At 39.6% G+C, this 23,271-nt stretch overlaps 1 protein-coding gene across 1 annotated transcript in view; it reads left to right on the top strand.

Annotated features, from left to right (window-relative positions):
• Positions 1-23,271, top strand: part of IL16 (interleukin 16) — a 42,272-nt gene that overhangs the window by 11,892 nt on the left and 7,109 nt on the right. Inside the window, exons 4-16 of the mRNA XM_075100516.1 lie at positions 7,927-8,063; positions 8,772-8,904; positions 11,146-11,239; positions 11,718-11,860; positions 14,021-14,131; positions 15,506-15,620; positions 15,837-15,910; positions 16,003-16,216; positions 16,677-16,794; positions 17,982-18,114; positions 18,981-19,068; positions 19,946-20,421; positions 22,883-23,024. Of these exons, the coding sequence (XP_074956617.1) occupies positions 7,927-8,063; positions 8,772-8,904; positions 11,146-11,239; positions 11,718-11,860; positions 14,021-14,131; positions 15,506-15,620; positions 15,837-15,910; positions 16,003-16,216; positions 16,677-16,794; positions 17,982-18,114; positions 18,981-19,068; positions 19,946-20,421; positions 22,883-23,024 (1,978 nt within the window). The remainder of the gene's footprint in view (positions 1-7,926; positions 8,064-8,771; positions 8,905-11,145; positions 11,240-11,717; positions 11,861-14,020; positions 14,132-15,505; positions 15,621-15,836; positions 15,911-16,002; positions 16,217-16,676; positions 16,795-17,981; positions 18,115-18,980; positions 19,069-19,945; positions 20,422-22,882; positions 23,025-23,271) is intronic.

Here is a 23,271-nt window from a genome sequence, read left to right as displayed (position 1 = left end):
ACACTCACTCCCTCCATCTCCATGTGATGCTTCAGAAATTCATGATGTGTGACTCAGAGCTGAAGGATCCTTTTCTTTGTTCAAGAAAATTGATTCCATTCTTTCTGTGGTGATGCTGAAGATATTCCACTATTCTGCTTTCCAGCACCTACACCCCTAAGCACGACTCTGAAGGTACTAATAACTCCCACAGAATTGCACAACTTAATTTTTGCTGTCACCTTGGAAGGACAAAAGAACGTCTAAAAGTTGTGCATCATTTAATGCTTCCTGTGTATTTCTTCTCCAGAGCTAAGGAAGAACCTGAAACATCAGTATTCCAAATACTAGTTCCTCTCTTTTGTTCAAAACCTTAAGTATCTTTCTAAGCCATACTCTGCAGATTGCATGGGGCTCACTATTGTATAAACCATGAGCAAATTGAACAGCGTTTCAGGACTTCTGCGTATGTATTAGAGATATGTTTTCCTGATTCCAAAATCTTCAGGATCCCAAATAGTCCTATGTCCCTTTACTAACGGTCTGAGGAACTACGTGCTACTTACAAAGAGGCAATGAGCGGTAAGAGGAGGATTTCTGAAGAGAGGGCATCTATGCATCATGACATCTATTCCTTTCACTTCAGTCTTCAGTAGAAAATCTGAAAGGAGGTTGTAGCGAGGCGGGGGTTGGTGTCTTCTCCCTAGTAACAAGCAAAAGGACGAGAGGGAATGGCCTCAAGCTGTGCCAGGGGAAGTTTAGGCTGGACATTACGAAAAACTTCTTCACTGAAAGGGCTGTCAGGCTTTGGAACAGGCTGCCCAGGGAGGTGGTGGAGTCCCCATCCCTGGAGGTATTTAAAAGAAGGGTAGACGTGGTGCTTGAGGATATGGTGTAGTGGTGGGCTTGGCAGTGACAGGTTAGCGGTTGGACTCGATATCTTAAGGGTCTGTTCCAACCTTAACAATTCTATGATTCTATCTTTCTGTATCCATTGAGGAAAGCACTGCAGCATGAGCACAAGCCATACTAGACTCCAGAAAATCCCTACAGAAACACTGCTCTGATTGCAGTAGCTGTAGAAAAGACTTTGAGCTGGAACCCAGATTTTATTACATACCAGAGAATTTCAGAAGACTGAAATTCTGATGATACCAGATTTTGTTCATTCTTTTCAACAAAATATGCACAGGTTTTGGTGCCAACAATACTACACCAATTGGGGTGGGACTGCAAATTGAAGTAACTTCTTCTCTATCATCTGACTCACAGCACAGTGCTAGCGTGTGTGTGAAGGGACCAAACCTTGTGTCTTGAGTAAATTTGGCTTGTGAGGAGTATTCTGAAGGTTGGCCCACAGATGGGCCAATGGGTACAAAAATGGGTACAAAAACCTGACTTGTACCTGTGCAGATATTTTAAACTGAAGCATCCATAGTCTGCATTTACACCACTAGTGCACCAAACGGGCAGATTCGCTGTGATGCTGCCTACCATTTTTACTGTGATGATATGTGGGCAGTACCAGACGATAGGGGTTTCGGTTCATAACTGCATCTTCTAGGCAACTTCTTGCCAACAGTATGGGGCATGGTGGCACACTCAACATGAAAGGTCAATCTGTGCAGCTTTATACCTGTACAGAAGTTATAACAGGTGGAAGGAAATAAGCTTGAGACAAGGCTTAAATAGGAGCCCATCAACAACTATTCAGTTCATTACATTCAGGGCAAAAACCTTGGTCACTGCTACATCCATCATTCATGTGAACTGTGGAGTTACCTCAGACATTTGGGTGACCAAATAGTCATTCACATCCTGCCAAGACATGGCCACTATATGTCACATAGGGCCCTTTGTAACAGTCCTTTGTGGTTATGTCCTTCTCTGTCCTCAGCCTACCCTACTGCCACAGATATCTAACTTTCCTGCTGCAGTCCTATTTCCAGTCATTTTTTTGTCACAGAAAAGCTGCTGCCATGACATACAGAGAATGGAAGAAAACAGGAGATAATCTGGGAGAAGGGAAATGGAGAGGGAAGAGAAAGTGTGGAATTACAAAGATGGGAAAAGAGGAAACAGTTGACCATGAAATATTTTAAAGCAGGTGAAGTGAGGGGTGGAGAAAGCAACAGTCAGGAGCAGTGAAGGAATCATATCTGCCGCAAAGTGCATCACCTAACTACTTCCCACTTCCCATCAAATGCCACATTCTTCTTTCAGTTCTCAGCACATTTTGTGCATTGCAATAGCAGCTTCATTCATCTACTTGTTGAATGGCAAGTAGAGATGTTCCTACTAAGGACCATCACTTCATAAACTTCCCAACCATCTCTCTCCTTCTGCCTGGCTGATTTTACAGGAAAGCAGTAGAAGCAAATAATACATCACCATGCACACCCAGGCAAAGAAAAGCTGTATCAAATTATTATAGCGCATAAAAACTTATGCTTTGTGAGACAGTACCTGGGAAAGAATGTCTCAGTCTGATCCATTAATCTCTACATTCTCTTCCAAGTATCTCCTTTAATTATATATTCTAAATAGCAATGGTTTTTTTCCCCTTCTCTAATGTACTGTCAGCAACGATGAGAACAGATGAAGAATCTTTTAATTAATTTGGTTTCTGTGTTCCATTATTCACTCATATTGGCTATTGCCTATTGTATCTAGAGCACACAGGATTACCTGGGTGTCATCTGTTCAGCCAGCTCCTGAACCACTTGGTTTCCAAGATGAGGTACACTTAGTCTGGTATGGACAGAGCTGGAAAGCCAGTTTGTCAATGTATGAACAGCAGTTCTCCTTATAGCTTGTTTCTCAGAAGATCAGCAATTTTCAGGTGGCCTGAAAGGAAAAGAAAACAAAAAAAATTATAAGCGGTGTCTGATACCTTGTGCACTGACACAGCAAACACTGTGGAAGATTGCCTTGCCTTCTCATGAAATTACAAAGTCTGAAACTATGCCAGCTGTAGGGAGAAAGGACATGACTAGATAATATCAGCTCCTATTCTTCAGAGAACAGCAGTCTTCGCTGTGTTTGAGAGCTGTTTCAAGAAGCATGCCATTACCTCTTCCCTGCATCACCAACACCCTGGGAAGCACCAAGAGCCAGAGGGCCTGGTAGCAGGGTTGAAATAGCATCTAGAATAAACTATAACAGGGAGGGGCTGCCTTGTCATGCAAACACTGCATCTAAGCTGATCTGACTGCATGGCTCCACTCAGTTCTAGAAACTTCTCTGTCCTTGCTTCCTTTGGTCTTTCACCCTCTGCGCGAAGGAGGAAAAAAGCAAAAGGTCTTTTTTCTCTCTTGGTCATCACCAGAATTTATTTTCATTAACTCACCTTTATACAAACACCAGTTAGCTGGTCCTTTCGTACAAGGACAAGTGTTACGGCAACAGACTGTAATGTCTCAAACATAAAACTATGGGCAGGATGGACAAACAAAACCAGGAGAGAAGACTGCACTTATTTAGACATTCATGTGTTCTCCTCCCTTTTCCTACTTGTTCTCTCTTTCTGTCTTCCTGGCCTTCTTGCTTTTGTGACATCAGGGCCATGTTATTCCCAGAGCAAGTTGGGAAAGAGGCTGTTATATTAAGACAGCGTGTGCTACAAAATGTGGGCCAGGGCAAAGGCTCCCAGAAAAACATACCAAAGGCCAGACGATGGGTAGAAAGGTCTGTCTGTAAGATCTGACATGCTGAATCATCCATCAAGGGCAGAACCTGAATCCCATGCCCTGCTTCTTTCATCATCCAAAGGCTTTCTAGCTTCTGCCATTTTATTAATTGCAAAGAGAATATGCTGCTGGGAAAAAGAATTACATCTACCATAAATATTTTGAAAAGACCAAGGCATTGGCTAGGGTACATCAGAATTGGCGGAGTCACATCAGTTTATGCTGGAGAGACTCTGGCCCTCTCTTTGTAGAACTGATATAGAAAAAAAAATACTTATTGAAGAAAATCCCCAAAGACTGTATTCTCTTAAACTTCTACTTGGAAATCCCAGGCATTTCACAGTCAGGAGACCAGAAAACCTGAATATTTAAATTCATTATTATACTGTTTTTAGATTTTTTTCTTTATTTTTTGGCTTTTTTTAAGACAACAGTCAATCAGCTCATTGTCATATGCTTGGTTAACCGAGTCAAAGACCTTACTTGAACTAGCCTTGTATAACACTTCATTTCAGACAATCTAACTACTGTGTCTTACGTTAAGAGGGCACAAAAGTTTTTCAGTTTTCCACTGATGCCATGGTTACCCTTATTTCTAAACAACATCTGGAATTAGATGTTTTGAGACACAACTCTGGGCTAGAAATGTCTAATGAGAGCATGAAGGAAAAATAAATCTTTTAAATGGCAGACAGAAAAACATCCTCAGAAGCTTTGCATTCTGCACAGCAAAAAAAAGGGGGAGCATGAGGAGAGAGTTGGTCTGGATGTGCAAATTACTTTTCCAGAACTAAACACATGAAAAATTAATCTACTCTCACCTGTGACAAAAATATATTCAAGAAGGCTCTTGAACTCCACGTTTGATTTTTATCTTTCAGCCAAGCAAACTCAGTTTGAAGACAAATTTTGCTTCTAATGCACTCCCACAGACTTTCTTAATTTTGTTTTTACAAAGATGAATGCATATTATAATGCAGATACAAGTTTCCCCAGAGTCTTGAAGTGGTCAGTGGCAAAGCCCCTTATAAGCAGAAACATTTTATTCACTGGCAGCAAATACATATTTAAACATATGTTCTAATAATGAGTAAGCAAGGTTGACCTACAATCCACCTGCCCACACACCAAACCTGCCAACCTTATTTTAGCAAATTTTCAGCATTTGCTCCATTCAGAGCTATCAATCACCTTTCAAAATAAGCAGGACACTTTAAAAAGAAGGAGGATGCAAAATAAATACTGTCTTCACTCTTGGAAACATCAGCTGTATTTCTATGTGTAAAATAATAAGTGAGACAGGAAATAAAAGATATTAAAGAGCAAAACCCAAAGCAAATTGACTGCTGGCACATGGATTGATCAAATGCTTATTTTTCTAAAGAACAGCTTTTATTAATTTTCTGTCATGTTGCAATAACTTGGATGTGAATATAGTGATCTATATCCAGGACCCAAAAGACCGCAGATGCTGGCAACATACAGATATGTGCCACACGTCCCTACAGCCCAATAAAACCTTTTTTTAAAAACATAATTCACGTAAATGAATTGCAGAAACGATTAACACACAGAGTTTATTTGAAATGTAGCCCAACTTGGGAAGATGACTACAGATTTAAACAAAAATTGTTCCCAAGATTTTTCTGCAGTGTACAATGGATTTCACCTCTACTTTCCTTCTGAATAAGTGCATGCAACTTATTGCTCTTGGAAAGAATATTCATATAAGTATTTATTTGGTGTCATTTCACATGTATGTCCCAATACAACCCAGAAATTCTGGCTTGGCATGTGTCCCATTGTACAAAATACAATGCTTTCCCCACTGTACTCTGTGATGTCCTGTGAAACTGATGAGATCTGAATTACTTTGGGACAATTAATTATGAAGATTTTTATAAACACCATGAATGCAGCACCTGTACACTGTGAACAAGTTATAGGAAGGGCATAAGCATGACCATGCCCTTAACAGAGATGAGTTGAAGACAGTCTGAAAAGGCCCGCCATTAAGACCAAGAAAAAAAAGTGTGGAAAACAGCTATGCAAAGTTCTGTGTGGTGTGTCTGACCAGTATCTGTGAGAGGATATACAGATATTTCAAAGGAGCAGTTCACAAGAGTCAGGGCTCCTAGGAAGAAAAGCTGGCAAGTCCAAACTTGAATTCTGACTACAGAAAAAAAGGGAAACAACTTTTTAAAACACTGACTCTAAGACAATTATTCTTTCACAACAGCCCCAATCCATGAACAGCTGAGGTCTCAAATACTTACCAACCAGCAGAATAATTTCCTACCTTAAATATCGATCTTACATTTCTCATGTTTTAGAACAAGAACACTACCCTACTGAAAGTTCTGTGAGCTTCTTGCATGCAGAATCTGGCTGGTAATTTCTTACGGATACCTAAATCAAAGCACCAATACAAATAAACAGAAGAGGTAGCTCACATTTTTTTTACTACTCAAGATCTGAAATTTTAAGACGTCAGAATTCTAATCTTTATCTTGTTACCATGCCAAAGACTTCAAAGCACTGCCATATAAAATAAAAAAGAACATAACGTAGTCCTGATTTCAAGTATGTATTTCCCAAGATATTTAACTTGGGTGAAAAGTAAATATAGAAGCTCAAAAACTAATACTAGAGTTCAAACAAACTCATTTAAAATAAAATTCTGTCCATGCTTATACACTTACCTGTTACTCACTAGAAGCACTCTTCATGAACAAAAGAGGCTTCGTAAGATTCAGACACTCCTCACTAACAGCAGACAATCTGGAATGCAAGCAAACCCACAGAGTTACCAAGTCAGTCAATACAAGTATAGCCCTTATGCATTACCTACTGATTTCAGCCTGCAGTGAGCCTAGGGCTCAAAGTTAAATACTTAATTCATTCACAGCTTTAGATTTACTCTGGCAGGTCTCAGAACGGAAGCCAGGCTTCAACAGTCTGCCTGGAAGATAATGACCATTATTGACATTGCTGTAAATTCAAAGTTTCTGTGCTGTAAGTTAGGTATGATGTGATGCCTATTGATTTGTGGGGAATAGGCATAATGATTCTAACCCTCAGGGCTGGATGAACTCTGCTTAGGGCAAAAATGAAGCCCTACTGACAGTGAAGAAGGTTACACAGCTTTCCTTGTGCTGTCAGAGGACTACAGATTACTGGAAATAGTTATGCCACTCCAACTACGGGACCCAGGAGCCGCACAGACAGTTGACCACTGCTGTATTTTGTGGCCTGTCCTAACATGAAATCTGTCTCCCCTTCAGAAATCTATACCTCAGTCATAGAAATCTCTCAGGAACAAGCCTGGATCCAGGATACACTGAGAGCCCTCTTTACTATGTGGAGTATGGAGAGGCTGGTGAGGGCAGAGGAGGTGGGCTCAGCTGGGAGCAGAACAAGTGAATACTTGAATTAGGAGATTTACTAAGCAAATAGAAAAGAAATTATGTGCTAACTTTTTCCAGCTTTCCTTGTCTCTCTAGAATTTTTTAAGTGTTCACGCATTTGTGCTGCAGCAGCGTATTTGCTAGACAAATGTCTTGTCCTTCATGTGCTTAGTCAATCCATTCTTTTCTTTACTTACTCATATGACTTAAGACACTCTTTTTCTGTATGGCCATATGTTAATGATTCATAACTGTGTTTAAAATATGCTTACAATTAGTCCTCCAGATGCAACACACAGACTACAGCAACCTCAACCAGTCTGGAGCGGACAAAGAATCTTCAACTGCTGCAGTCCTCTCTGCTCCCCTGCCCCCACTAAACAAGTCAGCAGCAGGGGTGGAGCTTCTACTGTTTTGTATACAGTTATTTTCCATTAAGACCTCTTCTGTTTTCCAGAGTATTTCCTTTTCCGGCATATGCTTATTTTCCTCCCTGTCTTTTCTTATAATATTTAGCATAGGCAAAATTTATCCAGTTATTATGAAAAGTCTGTTATCTGTTCTCTTCCCTTCTATGCAACGGGCCACTCAATTCTAATGCCTCCCTCTTGTAGCCAGAAGCCACTGAAGTCCTAAGGAAAACAACTTCTTTTAAACACTGAACCTATAATACAATTATTCTTTCACAACTGCACATTGTTAAAGGCTTGTTCCTATTCTACTTGGAGGCATTCCAGTTCTAAGAACAAGAGCATTTTCTGCATTTCTTAAAAAGGCTCAAGATAACTGTAAGTAACTTTTAACATCCTTGGTACATTTTCTTTCATGCAACATTTCATCTTCTGAATCAGGAGAGCTGCATCTGCAGGCTGTGTACAACCACAGGGAACAGCAACTCAGGAATCAAGCTCTCCAGGAGTCCGAACTGTGCATCTTTCTGGAAAGGGTTCACAGCCAGCCACTTGCTGGCTGGAGGTGCAGCAAACAGGTACAGTACCTGTGAAATCAGCAAGCTTATTAGGGAGCCATTTGCATGGATGTTGCATGACCAGCTTTCTGTGACAAGCTATGCCTGGAAGCTCAGTTTCCGAGAAAGGCAGTGATGTCTGGGAATAATTTCTTAGAATGCTTCCAGTTAAGAAGACAGGTCAAGATTCTAGAAAAACAAAACTGTGACCATTCAGGGATTTAATGCTTCTCAATTATACTAAGAAATAAAACCTAGGAGAATGAAAGATTGTATATAACATTAAGTTTGCAAACAGTGTTTTCCTGGTTGCCCTATTAAAGGGCAACGTCAGATATCACCAGCATAGCAAGGCCACTGGAAAGCAATATGAGCCAAAGTTCCTGAAAGGGAGTAAAGTATATAGCCTCTGATCAACTTGCAAATGCAAGACAGTGAAAGGAGGAATATTTTGCCTGGCTTGGGCTATTCTATCCTGTTGTCTTAGCCTGGATGTAAGCTATATGTGGAAAGGCAGCCACTGATCACCAGGACTGAGCAGAAGAGAGCAGCAAGAGGAAAAATCCTAGCAGGGGATGGGGTGTATCACACACCAGGACACCTCCTGGCAGCTCTGTTCAAAGCGAGGACTGCAGCTGACTCCTCAGTTAGTGAGACACATAGCACAATAGTGCTATATTGTTCTTTGTAAAGCGATATGTAAGCATGTTCCTGTTCTCTTTTTTTAAGGGATGGTTGTCTAAGCCCAAGAGATGAACTGTTAACACTAAATGGACAATCACTTAAAGATCTGTCCAGCAAGGAGGATGAATCTCTCATTCACCCAACAACACGGCTGGTGAACATCATGATGGCTAGCAAAGTAAGCATGAAAGTTGTGGTCCCCTCCCACAACTGTGGGGTGATTTGACATTTACTTGGGAGAGAAGGGGAATTTATGCATCAGACAGTTGAAGAACATGGTTTTGCTCTTCCTTACAAAACCCCAAACCGCTTGTGGCCAGACTCTGGTGGCTTTCAGCATAGCTTGTTCCCAGATAAACAGAGGCCATGGGGAGGCCAAGGCCCTGGGAAATTCTAGCAAGGGCTGTACAACCCCTCCTGTTAGGAACACATAGCTTGATAAGGCTCTTTTTCCATTTGGAAGTCGAGCAAAGGCAGAGGTGGATTTAAGGGAAGATCCATGAATCCAGAAGCCAGAGAGCAGGCCCTGTACTGAAGTACTTCTGTCGATCTAGGATCTATAGCTAGAAAATTCCCATGGTGAATGTTACTGGAGTCTGTTACAGAGAGAGAGGAACAGGAGCCAGCATTAACAGGTCAGCAATCCTGGATTGTCACCAAATCGTTCAGCGGAAAACACTTTTGACCTTTCTTTCAGAGTCCATTTCATTGGATTAGACACATTTCATTTCAGGCTTCTTGTCCTCTCATCCCCACCCCAAACTAGTTGGCACCAAAGGCTTTTCACTTGCAAATTCAGGATGGCTGGTCAAAGTTAGCCCCCTTCGACACATTCACCACTTCGAAGACAATAGAGCTCAGCCAGAGATTTGTTGCAGGCTTCAGATCTTGATATTCATGCAAAAAGGCACTTTCTTCTTGTTATCTGCAAATGGGTCACACAGAAAGCTCTGATATAATCCTAGACTGAGAAAACAGCCCTGACTGGAGCTGCTATCAGGTCTCAGTAGCCTCATTCTAGGACGGCAGTGAAGTGTCTAACCCAGACGTTTGCTGGATTCTGCCAAGACTTTTGTTTCTTTTCTCTCCTTTAAATGCCTAAGTGTGCAGAGATGAACTATATTAAACTTTTGTAGCATAGTACCACCCAAGAGGCAGCCAGGTGAACTGTACATTTAAAGACAAGCCTGCAACAAATTCATTAAGGGTTAATATCAAAGGCTTTTCAAGCTAGCTAGCTTGGTAAGAGAAACACTGCCAAATAATTTTCAAAATGCCTCTTTAAGGCTCTTCTCTGCATTTCTTATTCTGAAGAGTTCCCTAGGGGAACAGGACTGGAAAGCCCTAGTAGGATTTTGCTACTTGGCAATGCCTCCACCTGCTGTCAAAGAGGAAAATTATCATTCTTTAGTTCTTGAGGTATCTCCAAACAGTGCTACTAAAGTCAGGCTTCTGGAAAAAAAGTGTTTGTCTTGGTTGGCTCCAGACAGATTAGAACATATAGATCCTGCTCTGATGCTGCTCTTGTGGCCTTCTTAGCCCCTGCATAATATCACTGAGCAGAACCCTTTTATATTTGGAGGTTTACTATATCTCAATCAGTTTCCATATGATATCTGTATTTAGTAATGTTATTGCTTTAACTGTGATTCCCACAGGATCAATGGCATTCCCCATGTCAGAACAGAAGCAAGACTTTTGGGAACCATACACAACCAGAAACTATTCCTAATGACAACTGTTATTCAGATGTAATAATTTATTTGTTTTCAAACTGTTCTTTAGAACTGGTATTTAGAAACCTAAATGTGTTATCTACAAGTCTTTAAATGCTAGAATTATTAGCCATATTTTCAAAAGCAACTAAGCGTTTCCAAGTAGAAGGCCTGAAGTTTTGGAAAACACTAAAGCCTAGTTCTCAAAGGTTTTTAAACACCCTGGCTCATATTTGGACTAAAAATGGTCCCTCTGAAATCAGCAGAAGTTAGACACCTATCCACCACAGCAAAGCTGGGCCTAAGAATTTTCCTTTAGACACCTTTCTAAGGTGATGGAGACTGAGTACCTAAAAGAACCAGTTATCTCCGGAAAATAGTTAAGCACAGCTTCAGTTTATCCATACATCAAAATATCAGTCTGTATGGAAGCATCCAATTAATTTTCTGTCCATTTTGACAGAAGACCAGAATCTGCTTCTATCTTACAACTTTGGCAAGTTAAAATCATTTTTACAGCAAAGTTTTGAGCTGCATTCATCTTTATCATCCTATTTATTTTAAATAATTAATATTGCTCCATGTTTTCTGATTCAGGTTGAAATTTGTGCAAGCCAAATTAGGAGAAATTTAATTTTTAAATTTAGATCACTTTCAGAATTTCTTGCATCACAATAGCCTTTTTTCTTTTTCTTTTCTTTAAGGAAACGCCAACCTGTAAGGAAAGGCCTTTGGAAATACAAAATGGTTTTCTGCACAGTAAAGCTGCATGTCAACGAACTCGCAGTAACTCAGCCAGTAAGTTGCAAAAAAGTAATCAGTAAGTTGCAAAGAAGTAATCTTTTCTCTTGTAATAGTCAGGGAGCGCACAGCAGAGCACTTTATTGTGTCTCGGTATTGCTGTGTTGAAAGAAACTGCAGCTGTTGTCCAAATTTAGTCTGCAATCCTTAGCTAAGAATTGCTGCATTCATAAAAGCATCGGCTTTTATATTCACCATATCCTACAGTCAGAGGTTTTATGGGTAAGCATTCCATTATATGTTTTTTAAGGTGTATTCTAAATAGGCCAATGCTCTTTCGGTAGGGAATACTTGCTTTTTACTATATTTAACATTGATAGCTATCCCCACAGGGAGGACTGAAAAGATTATTCCTTTCACAGAGGGATTTACAAGAGGATAAAACATTTTGAAGTAACATTTACCTGATAAAACGGATGTGCAGAAACGTCCAACACTTGAGAAATAACCCAGCCTCTCTCCCCACATCTGACAGGTGTAAACCCATACTGGATAGGGGAGATGGACTGCGCAGCTCCCCGGAAAGCCGTGCCCTTCAGAGACCGGCAGCCCAATGCTCTCCACACCAGCTGCAAATCTCTTTCCCAACAGCTGGACTGCTCTGGAGGGAGAAACCCAGTAAGTGCCTCAGGAAATCACCTGAAAAACAAACAAAGCTGTCTTCAGTAAGAATCTCTCAATGACCTTGGCCGCCACTTTCCCGCCAAATCCTACCTTCCTTGCAGGGCCTGTCAGGGAAGATGGCACACTGTGCTTCCTCCACTTTTTAACCCCATCCCTCCTCTGCGAGAAGTAGGAGAGTGGGAAAGGCTCTGTACCAGCAAAACCCCTTTTCTTCAGCAGCTTCTCCCTCCCGTTGCCCCAGCAGGTTTTACAGTGTGTGTAAATCCCCCTGTGTGGTTCGCACCACCTTGGTAGCCACCTGGAGCCACCTCAGAGCTCACCGCTGAAGAGGCCCTTCCCGGGCATCTCCCCGCTGCTGGCCATGGAGATGCTCTGTGCACGTGGCAGATAAAACCCCGGCCTGAGCTTTGGGCCCCGCCGCCGCGAGCCTCCCGAGTCACCTCCGTTGGCCCAGCCATGGCCACAAGCAGGTATGGACTTGCCTCGTGGCTGGTAGTCGCTGCCCTGAGCTGTGCTGGCTGTGTGAGGCATCCCGTTTTCTGCCCCACAGTGACTCAGACATATTGAAACAACCCCGTTAATGCAGGCTAGAGACTGACAGAGTCTCTTGCTATCCAGATGGATGCCAAGTGATTCACCACAGGCTGGGAGAATGGAGGCTGGGCAGGGTAGAGAGGGTGTGCTATTTATGGCCGCAGATCCCCAGGCTCAGGACTGGAGTGGGGAGATGGAGTGGAGCTCCTCACACTCAGCTGCCACCTCTCAGCCTGCCTGAGGGACTTGCTGCTGCTCCTCTGGCTTTTCCTGGCTATTCCCTCACCTAAGGCTTTAAGTGAGGAGATGGCATGCTGGAGCACAAAGCCCAGCGAAACAACACCTCTGCAGACAGAAAGACCCTCAGGGATTTGCTGGGCTTCCTCCTGCTTGAAGGTCCTGTGTGGCAGATGCTGCCAGTTGGCAGAGGCTCTTCAGTGGCATCCTGGTTCTGGGTATCGTTATCCACCACACACAGAAATACAAAATACACCTCCTCACACAGAAGCAGAAGAAATTTGAAAACTTCCAATTTCAGATTCAGAAGACCCAAAATGGAATAAGCAATCACTCTGATCTGGCAGAATTATACTTTTGAGAGAGTATGTTTCTGGTATTGTACAGACATTTCCCTCTTAATCATGTTCCCAATCCCATGTTGAATAAATAATTTTGTTTTATGTCAAAATTGAGACTTATTTTCTCACATATGCAGAAGCTGAAATTTTGGCAGATGTTCCATACACTTTAACACCTGTTACTTTCACTTTGCTGCATTAAAAAAAAAGGTGTTGAACTCTCTTCTACTTGTAATGAATGCAATTATCTCTTGCCCTGCTGAAGTTCATGCATAGTTAGCTTTGGGTAATGACTTTTGTCAGTGTTTAAATTAATTTGTAATACCGAATTCCATGTTCAGATAGGAGGTTTTCATTAAATATTCCATTAAACATTTCATTAGAGGTTCATTAAAATGGGTCAGATCTCAGGAGCTGGAGTTCAGAAATCCACTATCTGAGGGATGGAGGGAGGAAAAGCACTGAGGAATAGCTTACCTTGGTTATCAAGCAAAAAAGATGTGATTCACCTTTCAGCAGCAGAAAGAAGTCTGTGTGGTACCTTATCGGAAGCAACAAAGGGTAGTTCACAATCTGAAGAACTTTTGCAAGCACTAATTCTTATTTTAGGGGAAATGCTGAAAACAGGTTCTATATGGCCCAAGATAAAGTTTTTTAGTGGCCAGATGAGGAAGGAGTTAGAATTTCTTCTTTTTTAGTTCAGTTCTTAGAGGCAAATAAGATAATACTTGTTTAGGACCCCTAATGGCCACAAATGTCATTTTGGCATGGAGAATCAAATGACACCACAAATATATCTTTGCACCACTTCAAGGACCAACATTCCCTTGATTTTGGTCTAGTTTACCCACTGTGGGACAATTTCAGTGAGCAGTGATTGAATAACAATTCAGGCTTCTGAAAATTAAAGATAATTTATTTTTTTAAAATTTTTAGTACCATCAGTTATAAGGAGGAAAATTTGAAATAAACAAGTTGTCCTAACATATGTCCAAGAATTTCTGGTTCTGCAGTAAAATGATTTTTTTTTTTATGTTCACAGGCAATTTCAAGGTCATCTAGATCACTAAGTACGGCACACCTAGTGCACACATTCTGTGGCTCACAGGCTTCAGTAATCTCAAACATTGTATTGATGAAAGGACAAGGGAAGGTAAGATTGGCTCTGTTGACTTACCATGTTTTACTTCAGTTCTCACATGCAAGCTGCAAAGTGCAGGGAAGTGACTTCAGGTATTAAGGTTGCTAATTCTGGGTTGCCAGATCATATCCAGGCTTTGACATGAGTGATTAGTTACCATCACTTGCTTCTCAACATTCTGAAGTATTTCTTCGCTGAAGCACAGTCTTCAGGTTCTAACAACATACCCACATCAAGATAGCAGCACCAACACTGACATTCACTGCTACCCTTTTTGGCATCGGGAGATAGGCTTGAAATCATAGACTGTGTGTCATCCATAAGTTGCACTAGCACAGCAACCTTAGAGCTTCCTTCAAGTCAGAGTTGAGACATAAGGACAGTTCTGTTGAGAAGGGAAATGAGAGCTACCAGGAACATACAGGACTTCAATAAAAAACAATATACATTTGCAAAAACCTCAGTAAAGTCTGCAGAAAGACAGAAGATACTTGTATCTGCAAAAGTAATGCCACTGAAGATGCTTAAAAAGAGAATACAGAAGCTATGAACTTAAATACATAGCTTCTGAACTTGTTGAATAAGGTTCTAAATTTGTTCATTAATAACCTTTTAATTTAAAGTATTTAATATTTTATTTATAACTATTTAAGCTGTCAGAAGACTCTCAGAAATCATTCCATCCAGTATCATCATCATCATTTACAAAATAATAATTTCTTGCTTGTATTTTGGGAGCCTATGAAGATGTCATCAGCACAGTACTTTCACTTTCCATTTGAGGGACCTTAAATGCTTCAGAGGTGCGAATTAGTCTTGTAACATCCTTCTAAGGGTAGCAGTTAGTGTTTGGCTTTTATATAAGGGGAGGAAGGGCAAAGAAAGAGTAGACAAGAAGTATCTACCTACAAAGGTCTATTGGTGTTGCTTAAACATACAACTCTCGTTAACTCTGTTTGGTAGATGGTAAGAGAGAGAGATCTCCATGGAATTTCCATCTGTGTGTCTGAACTTAGTAGTAATATCAAGATATTATACAGTGTTATTTATCAATCTTATTTAAGGGAGAGGAAATTAAGGGCAAGAACAGATAAATTAATCTCTCAAGGCTGCTTATTGGTTCAAGGGCAAAAAAAAAAATTAGACACCTTGTGTGTTTATAATAATGAACTAACTGATCACAACAAACAAAAAGTAAATCATGAGAGTACTCCACTGAAATTTTAATTTGTTTGTACTACTGCCATGTGGTTGACTATTTTTTCATGGATTATACTTCTTCGTTGACTAGTACTGCCCATGTAGGTAACGCAAAAGAAATTGCAAATGAACTATTATAAGAACTGAACATGGGCTCTCACACACTATTTTTCTTCCATAAATTAGGGTTTGGGCTTCAGTATTGTTGGAGGGAAAGACAGCATTTATGGTCCAATAGGCATCTATGTCAAAACCATCTTTCCTGGTGGAGCTGCTGCTGCTGATGGAAGGCTACAAGAAGGTGGGAAATCCCTCTTCTCTCCCTTTCCCACTCCAGATTCCCAAAGAATGATACCTAAGGCAGATTAAAGTGAAGCTGAAATGAGCCATAAGTGACTTTTACACCTACATCCATTATTACATTTGCAAGACTGCTTTTGAGTACATGTATGTATCACCTAACTTATTGCACAGTACAGTAATAATAACATAGTACCATTTCTCTCTTTAAAAATAGGTGATGAAATCCTGGAACTGAATGGAGAATCCATGCATGGATTAACACATTATGATGCTTTACAAAAATTCAAGGTTATGTACTCTTCTTCCAGAACAATTTCTGTCTTTATACACCACGTGCATGTGAACTCAACCATTCATTCATTATCCTTTCTTTCTAGCAGGCCAAAAAGGGTCTTCTGACACTTACAGTCAGGACAAGCTTCAGCACGCCTCATTCTGCTTCCAGCTGTCTGTCACCCCTCTTGTGTCAGTCACTGAGCTCTAGTACATGCATAACCAAAGAAAACAGCTCTTTCAGTTCAGAAAGTGCAGCATTCTCATTAAATGCTACAAAGCCCAATGACAGGGTGATAATGGAAGTTACCCTAAACAAAGGTAAGTGCTAAAATTAACTGAGCACTGGTGAACAAGGCACTGATTGACAAAGCACTTTTCATTTGTTCTCTGGTTGTCTTTCCTCACTAACCTGATTCTTTTCCTGAACTAAGGTTTAATACACTAAATTAGATCTTGGTGCCTGCCAGTGTTAACCACTATCTATCAACAGCAGGATTTTGAACACCATCTGTCCTCAAGAGCCAATCATTCATTTTTTTGCACTCAAGCATTATAGTCACATTCATATCCTTCATGTGAAAAAGTAAACCTCTTAGCAACAACTGCCAATTATTAAGCAGATTATGCAACTCATCCATAATTATGCAAGCAGTTAATTTCATTCTTGAAAAGGTTTAAAAACAAATAAAATACATATCTATATCTTCTTGTAGTTCTTTCACCTTCTCTCCAATGGTTTGACTGCTTCTTATGTCTTTTTTTTTGTTAATTCTTTCAGAGCCAGGTGTTGGCCTTGGAATTGGGTTATGTAGCATTCCTTACTTCCAGTGTATTTCAGGAATTTTTATTCACACTCTCTCACCTGGCTCAGTGGCACATATGGATGGGAGACTCAGGTAGGATGAGAAAGAGTGTCTGTCGTATGCCACAAGTTTTTCATTGCTGTTTTATGGGTTTATTTTTGAGCTGCTTTGGCAGGAAGTCTAGTGCTTTCTGGGAGATTTGGGTTTAAAGCATATGTGTTATTCTGAGGTTTTGAGCATGCATATTTAGGATATGTGGCATTTCCAGATATTTAGCAACCCAGTGAAATTATTGTCTTGTCCACGCTGGGCTAGCTTTGGGGGTCTCAGACAAGCACATAGCATGCTTCTTGGAGAAGATTTCCAAATGAGAAAGTATCTGGAAAAACCCCAACATATGGCATATTCTATCTTGTTTGAACACTAGTTTTTCCTGACACAAGCTTCTCAAATTCTATCCCTTCTTGCCCAACAGAAATACAGATTTGCTAAAATGAGCTTTAGTGGGAGTGTAGAAATTAACTTTGTAAGATTTATGACCAGTTAGTAGCGTTGAGCATATTTAGAATTGAACAGAACACAGTATTTTCAGTGAAGGCTTTTTGGTTTAACTTTAGGTGCTCTGTAACCCTCCTCTCTACATGACTAAGACTTTAGCTGAAAGAACTATGGTCTTACACTGTTTGAACATTTGTATGATATGAATCTGTGCCTTCAGTCAGCCTCTTAATATATGTGGGTATTTGCAGTTGAGCAGAGGAGCGCAGTCTCAGTTTCCATGTGGGCCAAACTTGGATTTAATCTGGAAAGATTAAATCCAGTAGTCATCAAGATTACTATAGTTTGCCACTATAATTTTTCCATTAAGAATTTATTCATATGTAGCAGAAACACAATATCCTTTCTGACCTTAAGTAAAACTATCAGACCATAAAGATATGAAAAGTGAAGTGTTAACTTGAAAGGAAGGAAGGAAGACGTAGGTGCAAGCAGCAGCTGAGCTGCATACAGCAACAAGATCACAAAGTGTGCATAGCTGAACATGAAGAAAGCTCAAAGGTTGCATGCAACAAGGCATTTAGATCAAAAGAACCTTGACGTCCAACTCATTTCCATTCCATTTTCTGTAACAGGAACAGAGAGACATAATGATTCAATCTGTGATCAAATTAGAGGTCAACCACATGAATTTCTTTTTGTACACTTTCACATGGGTGAGACAAGGTTAGGAAAAAATCTGTTTTGTTTACATCCTCTCTCATTTTTTAATATCTCTGTAGGTGTGGAGATGAAATTATTGAAATTAATGAAGCTTCAGTACAAAATACAACTCTTAATGAAGTTTATGCTGTACTAAGCCATTGTGATCCTGGTGCGGTGCAGATTATTATTAGCAGACACCCTGAGCCACAGGTAGCAAACTCTGTATTCTTTCTGACTTTCAATAAAGCACATATTGAGAACTAAGACTGAATAAGGAAGCAGGTGCTGATCTAAAACAGGTGGAAAAATGTTGATAACAAAAATGCTGGTCTCTTTATAGGCATCACTGCACACAAACAAATCAGAGATATGCACTATCTTAAATACAATCATGTAAGATTTGAAGATCACTGGAGACAGTCTTGCATGAGTTTCTGTGCTGTGAATAAGGAAACTACAGAAATGACATTTAATGAATAAACCAAAATATATTTCTTATTCGAGAAAGAACTCCCAATAATAAGAAAAAAATTTGAAAGAGGGAATATGCCTCCCAAAAACAAAGAAATGTTTATACACCTATCTTTCATTAATTAAAATTTAGGTCTTGTCCAGCCAATATCTATAATTAAATTAATATTAAAGTAAAATATTTTACTCTTGCAAGATTTTTCTACAAAATGCTTCCTCACACCAAATAACGTATAAATGATTATTAAGTTCAAATTATTGCACAAATTATCATAAAAATGTAGTGTTAAATTATCTTATACTGGTAAATCCAGAAGTCCACTTCTAGTGAAATATGGAAAATAATATTTATCTTTGAAAGATTCCATTTCACCTAAAAACCAATATAAACAGCACATCCATAGATATACTTCAGCTATAATAGACTATATACAAATACAATGGTATGCACTTACTTAACTTTAACTGATGTGAGATATAACTGGGCCTATTAATTTCCATTAGAGGGCTTGCAGGACTTGGAAATCTTTGTGAAAGGAATAAATGTTTAAATGTTACTCACCCCACAGCAATCTCTGAGAGTATAATGGCGTGATGTTTTCTAGGTATCTGAGCAACAGCTAAAAGAAGCTGTTGCACAAGCTGTGGAAAACAACAGATTTGGAAAGGAGAGACTCCAATGGAGTACTGAAGGTAAGGGAATAAGTGCATTCATTGAGACATGGTAATTTTGACTTAAAAGATATATATATATAATATATATCTATATCTATATATCTATATAAAAAGATATATAAGATATATAAGATATATAAATAAAATATGTAAAATATTATTTATATATATATATATATATATATATATATATATATAAAAAAGATATAAAAGATATACATGCTGTATTAGAACCCTTGGTAACAGTCAGGTAACCCAGAGCAGAAAAGAAGAGGAGGAAACCTCACAGGACAGTGCTCCTACCATGCCTCCTAAGATACGTTACCAGAGTGATGAGAAAAGACCGCATCCGACTGATTGCCAGCAAAAATTTTTGTGCAAACTTCCTCTCGCTCTTGCTCATCCTTTCCAATTCATAACCTCTGCTAAAAGCTTTTCAAGCAACTGTCAGTGGGTGACAGGACTTAAAATGGCAAGGAACTGCACAATGCAGGTGATGTCCTGGGGACAAACAGCTTGTTAATCCCCTTGTGAGGAAAGGCATATGCAATCATGGTTAGCGCTATTTGCCCAGTTCAGCTATGACAGCCTCCCACAGTAACATATTGCAATGATACTCCATTTAGTGTCCTCATTTCTTTTAAAGGACCAAAGGTAACAGAATCATCATCGGTAAACTATATTTTGAGAGATATATATATATATGTATGGGGAAAATTTAACATTATATTGCTGTCCGAGAACGTAACTCTTCGACCTACAAGCCTTTAATGCATAAATCATACCTTTGCATCAACCAGTGGTGGTATTTAACTGCAAATTTAATCAGCTGAATCCTAGAAGTGAGCGCTTTGCATGTATCTGAATAGACATTTTGAACATGTTCCTGATACAGGTGTTAAAAAGCTAGAAACGAGCTGGCATGGAAGACACTCATGTGAAAAACATATTGAAAGGAATGCTGCTCATTGCAACCGCAGGACACAGAAGCTAATGACCCGCTCCAGCAGTGACAGCAGCTACAACCCTAGGTCCTCATGTAGTAATGGTGCTGCATACCAACTGACTGACTTGAAAGCAAGAGTACATAGCATTGATGTACCAATTACCAGACAGCCTGGCCTGCTGTACTCATTGTCTGGTAATAATTCAGAGAGAAATCCCCCTCCTACTTGTAGCGAGGGAGGTCGTCCCTTGCAAAACAGTAAGAAATCATCAGAGATCCTTGTTAGAAAACCTAAATCATCAAAGCCCAAACCTCCACCAAGGAAATATTTTAAGCAGGACTGTACATGTAATGACCAGTGTAACGCAGACAGAAAAGAAAAGCTTGTATCGGAAGTGGCTGTATCACCTTCTGCAATTGTCCAGGTAAAGTAAAATTTGCAAAATTTTTCTTGTGCTTGCGTATTTGTGAGGCAGGGGAAGGAGGAAGGCAAAGTAACTTTGTATGATGGCAGGAAGAAAGGCAGGGAAGAAAGCGTGCTCAAATATGTGACGACTGGAGGAACGGGATGAGGCTTTTCTGTTTTGAAAATAAGGTATGTATCTTAGTGAAGCCAGTTTAGGTCAAAACGTGATGTGCAAACTAAGCTCAGAAGGCAGAGAAGTGCCTGAAGGAAACTTTCTTCCATATAAAGGAATCTGAGTTAAAATCCCAATCCTCCAGTGCGAGCAGCAGCAAGAATGAATTTGAGTCCCTCACTGTCGTTCTTCGTGAACCTGCGCCACTGGTTGTATCAGACTCTCTCTGGTTCCAGTCGGACTGGAACAGCGATGTGCTCTGGGCTGGGACTGGAGGATTTTGTGCAGCCTCTGATGGCAGCTTGGTATGGTTGATCTAACATTAACACTTACAGAGTCAAATCATTTATGAAGTAGAGAAGCTGTGAAACAATTTCTTTGTTTTAGTAGTGAATTTCTGTTGAAAGAAAGAAATAACATTATGTACAGCAGGTAGTCTTAATCTCACATATATTTCCTGAGACCAGGAGGTACTAAACAAACTCATTTAAATTGTGAGGCACATACATATTTGTTGATGAGCTGCAGTATTTGAAAACTGAGTGTATATCTGTACATTAATAAATTTCAGTTCCCTCTCTAAGATAGAGCAGAAAGACAGTGTTTCACATTTGCATGAGTGTGAGGGATTGTGAGATCTGCATGTTGAAACAAAGTTGTGGTTTGTTTAAAAATGAAACCTCTTTCCCCTAGGTTTAGTAATATGCCAGCAGAAATGAGCAGATCTCAGTGCAATGCAAACAAAACCCCCCACAGTTCCCAAGCTGCAAAGATCAAAATAAAAGTATACAGCTCAGACTGAAGTCCATGTACAATGTTAATAGCCAAGAAAGTTTCAGTTCAGCACCTCATGTAAGGTCATTCTTTTACCATCCCCTAAGAGAGCAGTAGAAACATATTCATTAACAGCTACTAGATAATAAGCTTTTAGAAGTAAAATTCAGGGAAATAAGTACATGTTGAACTTATCACTGCATGCAACTTATTATTCTTCAATACTCTGTTATTCTAAATGATAAGGAGAAAAAAAATCTTAAGATCAATAAAGTCCATGAAAAGTTAAGCTCTCTTAATGAAGAGAACTTCTTCCAATAAGACAGTCTGTATATCTCAGGGCAATAGCTCCTTTCAGTCCTCAGGAGAGAGCGTTTCTTGTCAGAACGTATTTTAGATCATTAAGAGAAGGTTTTATTACTGGTTTTTTTTTTTAAAAAACCACCTTTATTCCCCAAACATTTTGTTTTAGTCAGTTTGAGGCCTGCACACAACAGTTTTATGTGGGGGTTCTGCAGACTGTAAAGTTGTTTTTTCATAACGAAGAATGCTTAATTGATATTTTCGACTGTGCTTTAAACAGCATCAATAAAAAGGTAGGTATAACTGCCATCAGTAAAGAGTAAGATCAAGCTGTCTGGTCATAGTGCTTCCAAATTGGCTACTTACTGAATGTCTGATGTCCCCATCTAACAGCTACAGAGCACAAGTGCAACTTCCAAGAAGGACCCTAATAAGCAGGGGATGGAGGAAGGTTTTCCTAGAATAAGGAAGTTGCATAAGAAACACCACCCCATTACAGAAAAGCTAAGAAATTGTTCAATTAGTGATTTTTTCAGGACAATCTCATTTGTCTCTAGACCTTCCCTCTCTGTCCTGTTTGATTATGGTTCCTATTAGCAGTCCTGGAGCTTAACTACATAGCAGAGAGCACTTACAGTGTCACAGCAGAGCAGGTGGTAACTTGGTATCATTGGTTACAAAGGAATCAAGTAATTCCAGAGCGTATGTTAATGATGTTAAGAGTGGCATTTACTGCAACCTCAGACTAATCCTCTCACCCTGTGTTTCCAGCCAAACACAAGAAAGGGAGAGCTCTGAAACTGCAGTAACAATTTAGATTGTCTAGCTTGTGCTTAAGGGCAAAAGGCTTCAACACAAAACACTGTAGTATGAAGTTAGAGGCAATTTGCTTGACTGGTTTGCAGAAGTCTACTGGATGTTTGATTTTACAAAAATGGAAAATTATAGTAGGCAGTCTTTTAGTTTATTACTAAATTTTTGAGATGCTAATTGCATTTTTTCACAGTCTGTTTACAAGTGTAACCATGAAATATCATGCCAGCACTCTTGAAATGTAGAATAAATTAAGTCCTATGAGGATTACATCCAAAGCAGAAGTAAAAGCTTGATTTCTATTCAATATTTCTTTTCAGATTAAAAACAATTGAAAATATGGGTTTTTTTTCAGATTCATATATAGTGTGGCTTGTATAATTATATTCTGACACAGTTCTATTTCCTGTTTGTTCAGCAGGAAGTTGGAGAACCAATGCTAGAGGGACATCAAACTGATGTAACCCACAGTATCTTTACCACTTCTCCTACAGCATGTGATACTGAACACATAACTGCTGTTTCAGCGGGCAGAGATCAAGAAAGAAAAGCAAACTTAGGTATGTTTCATTCCCATTAACTTTTTTTTGCAGCTCAACCTAGCATTTAGTTTGGATTCCAAAATGACTATCAAGCTGACTTCACCTCTCTCTTTAAATGTAGACTTCAACCTATATCTGTAAATTTTTGGGTGAACAGATGAAATTTCAAATTATTCATTAACCTTTGGACAAAAGGGGAAACTATATCAAAAGAAGCATAGCAGATTATTTATTGTAAAAATACATTAATGGACAGATACTCTAT

The sequence above is a fragment of the Phalacrocorax aristotelis genome, chromosome 7, assembly GCF_949628215.1.
Source record: "Phalacrocorax aristotelis chromosome 7, bGulAri2.1, whole genome shotgun sequence".
Taxonomy (NCBI): Eukaryota; Metazoa; Chordata; class Aves; order Suliformes; family Phalacrocoracidae; genus Phalacrocorax; species Phalacrocorax aristotelis.
Note: the sequence above shows the minus strand (reverse complement) of the source record. Positions and strands in the feature narration are given on the sequence as shown.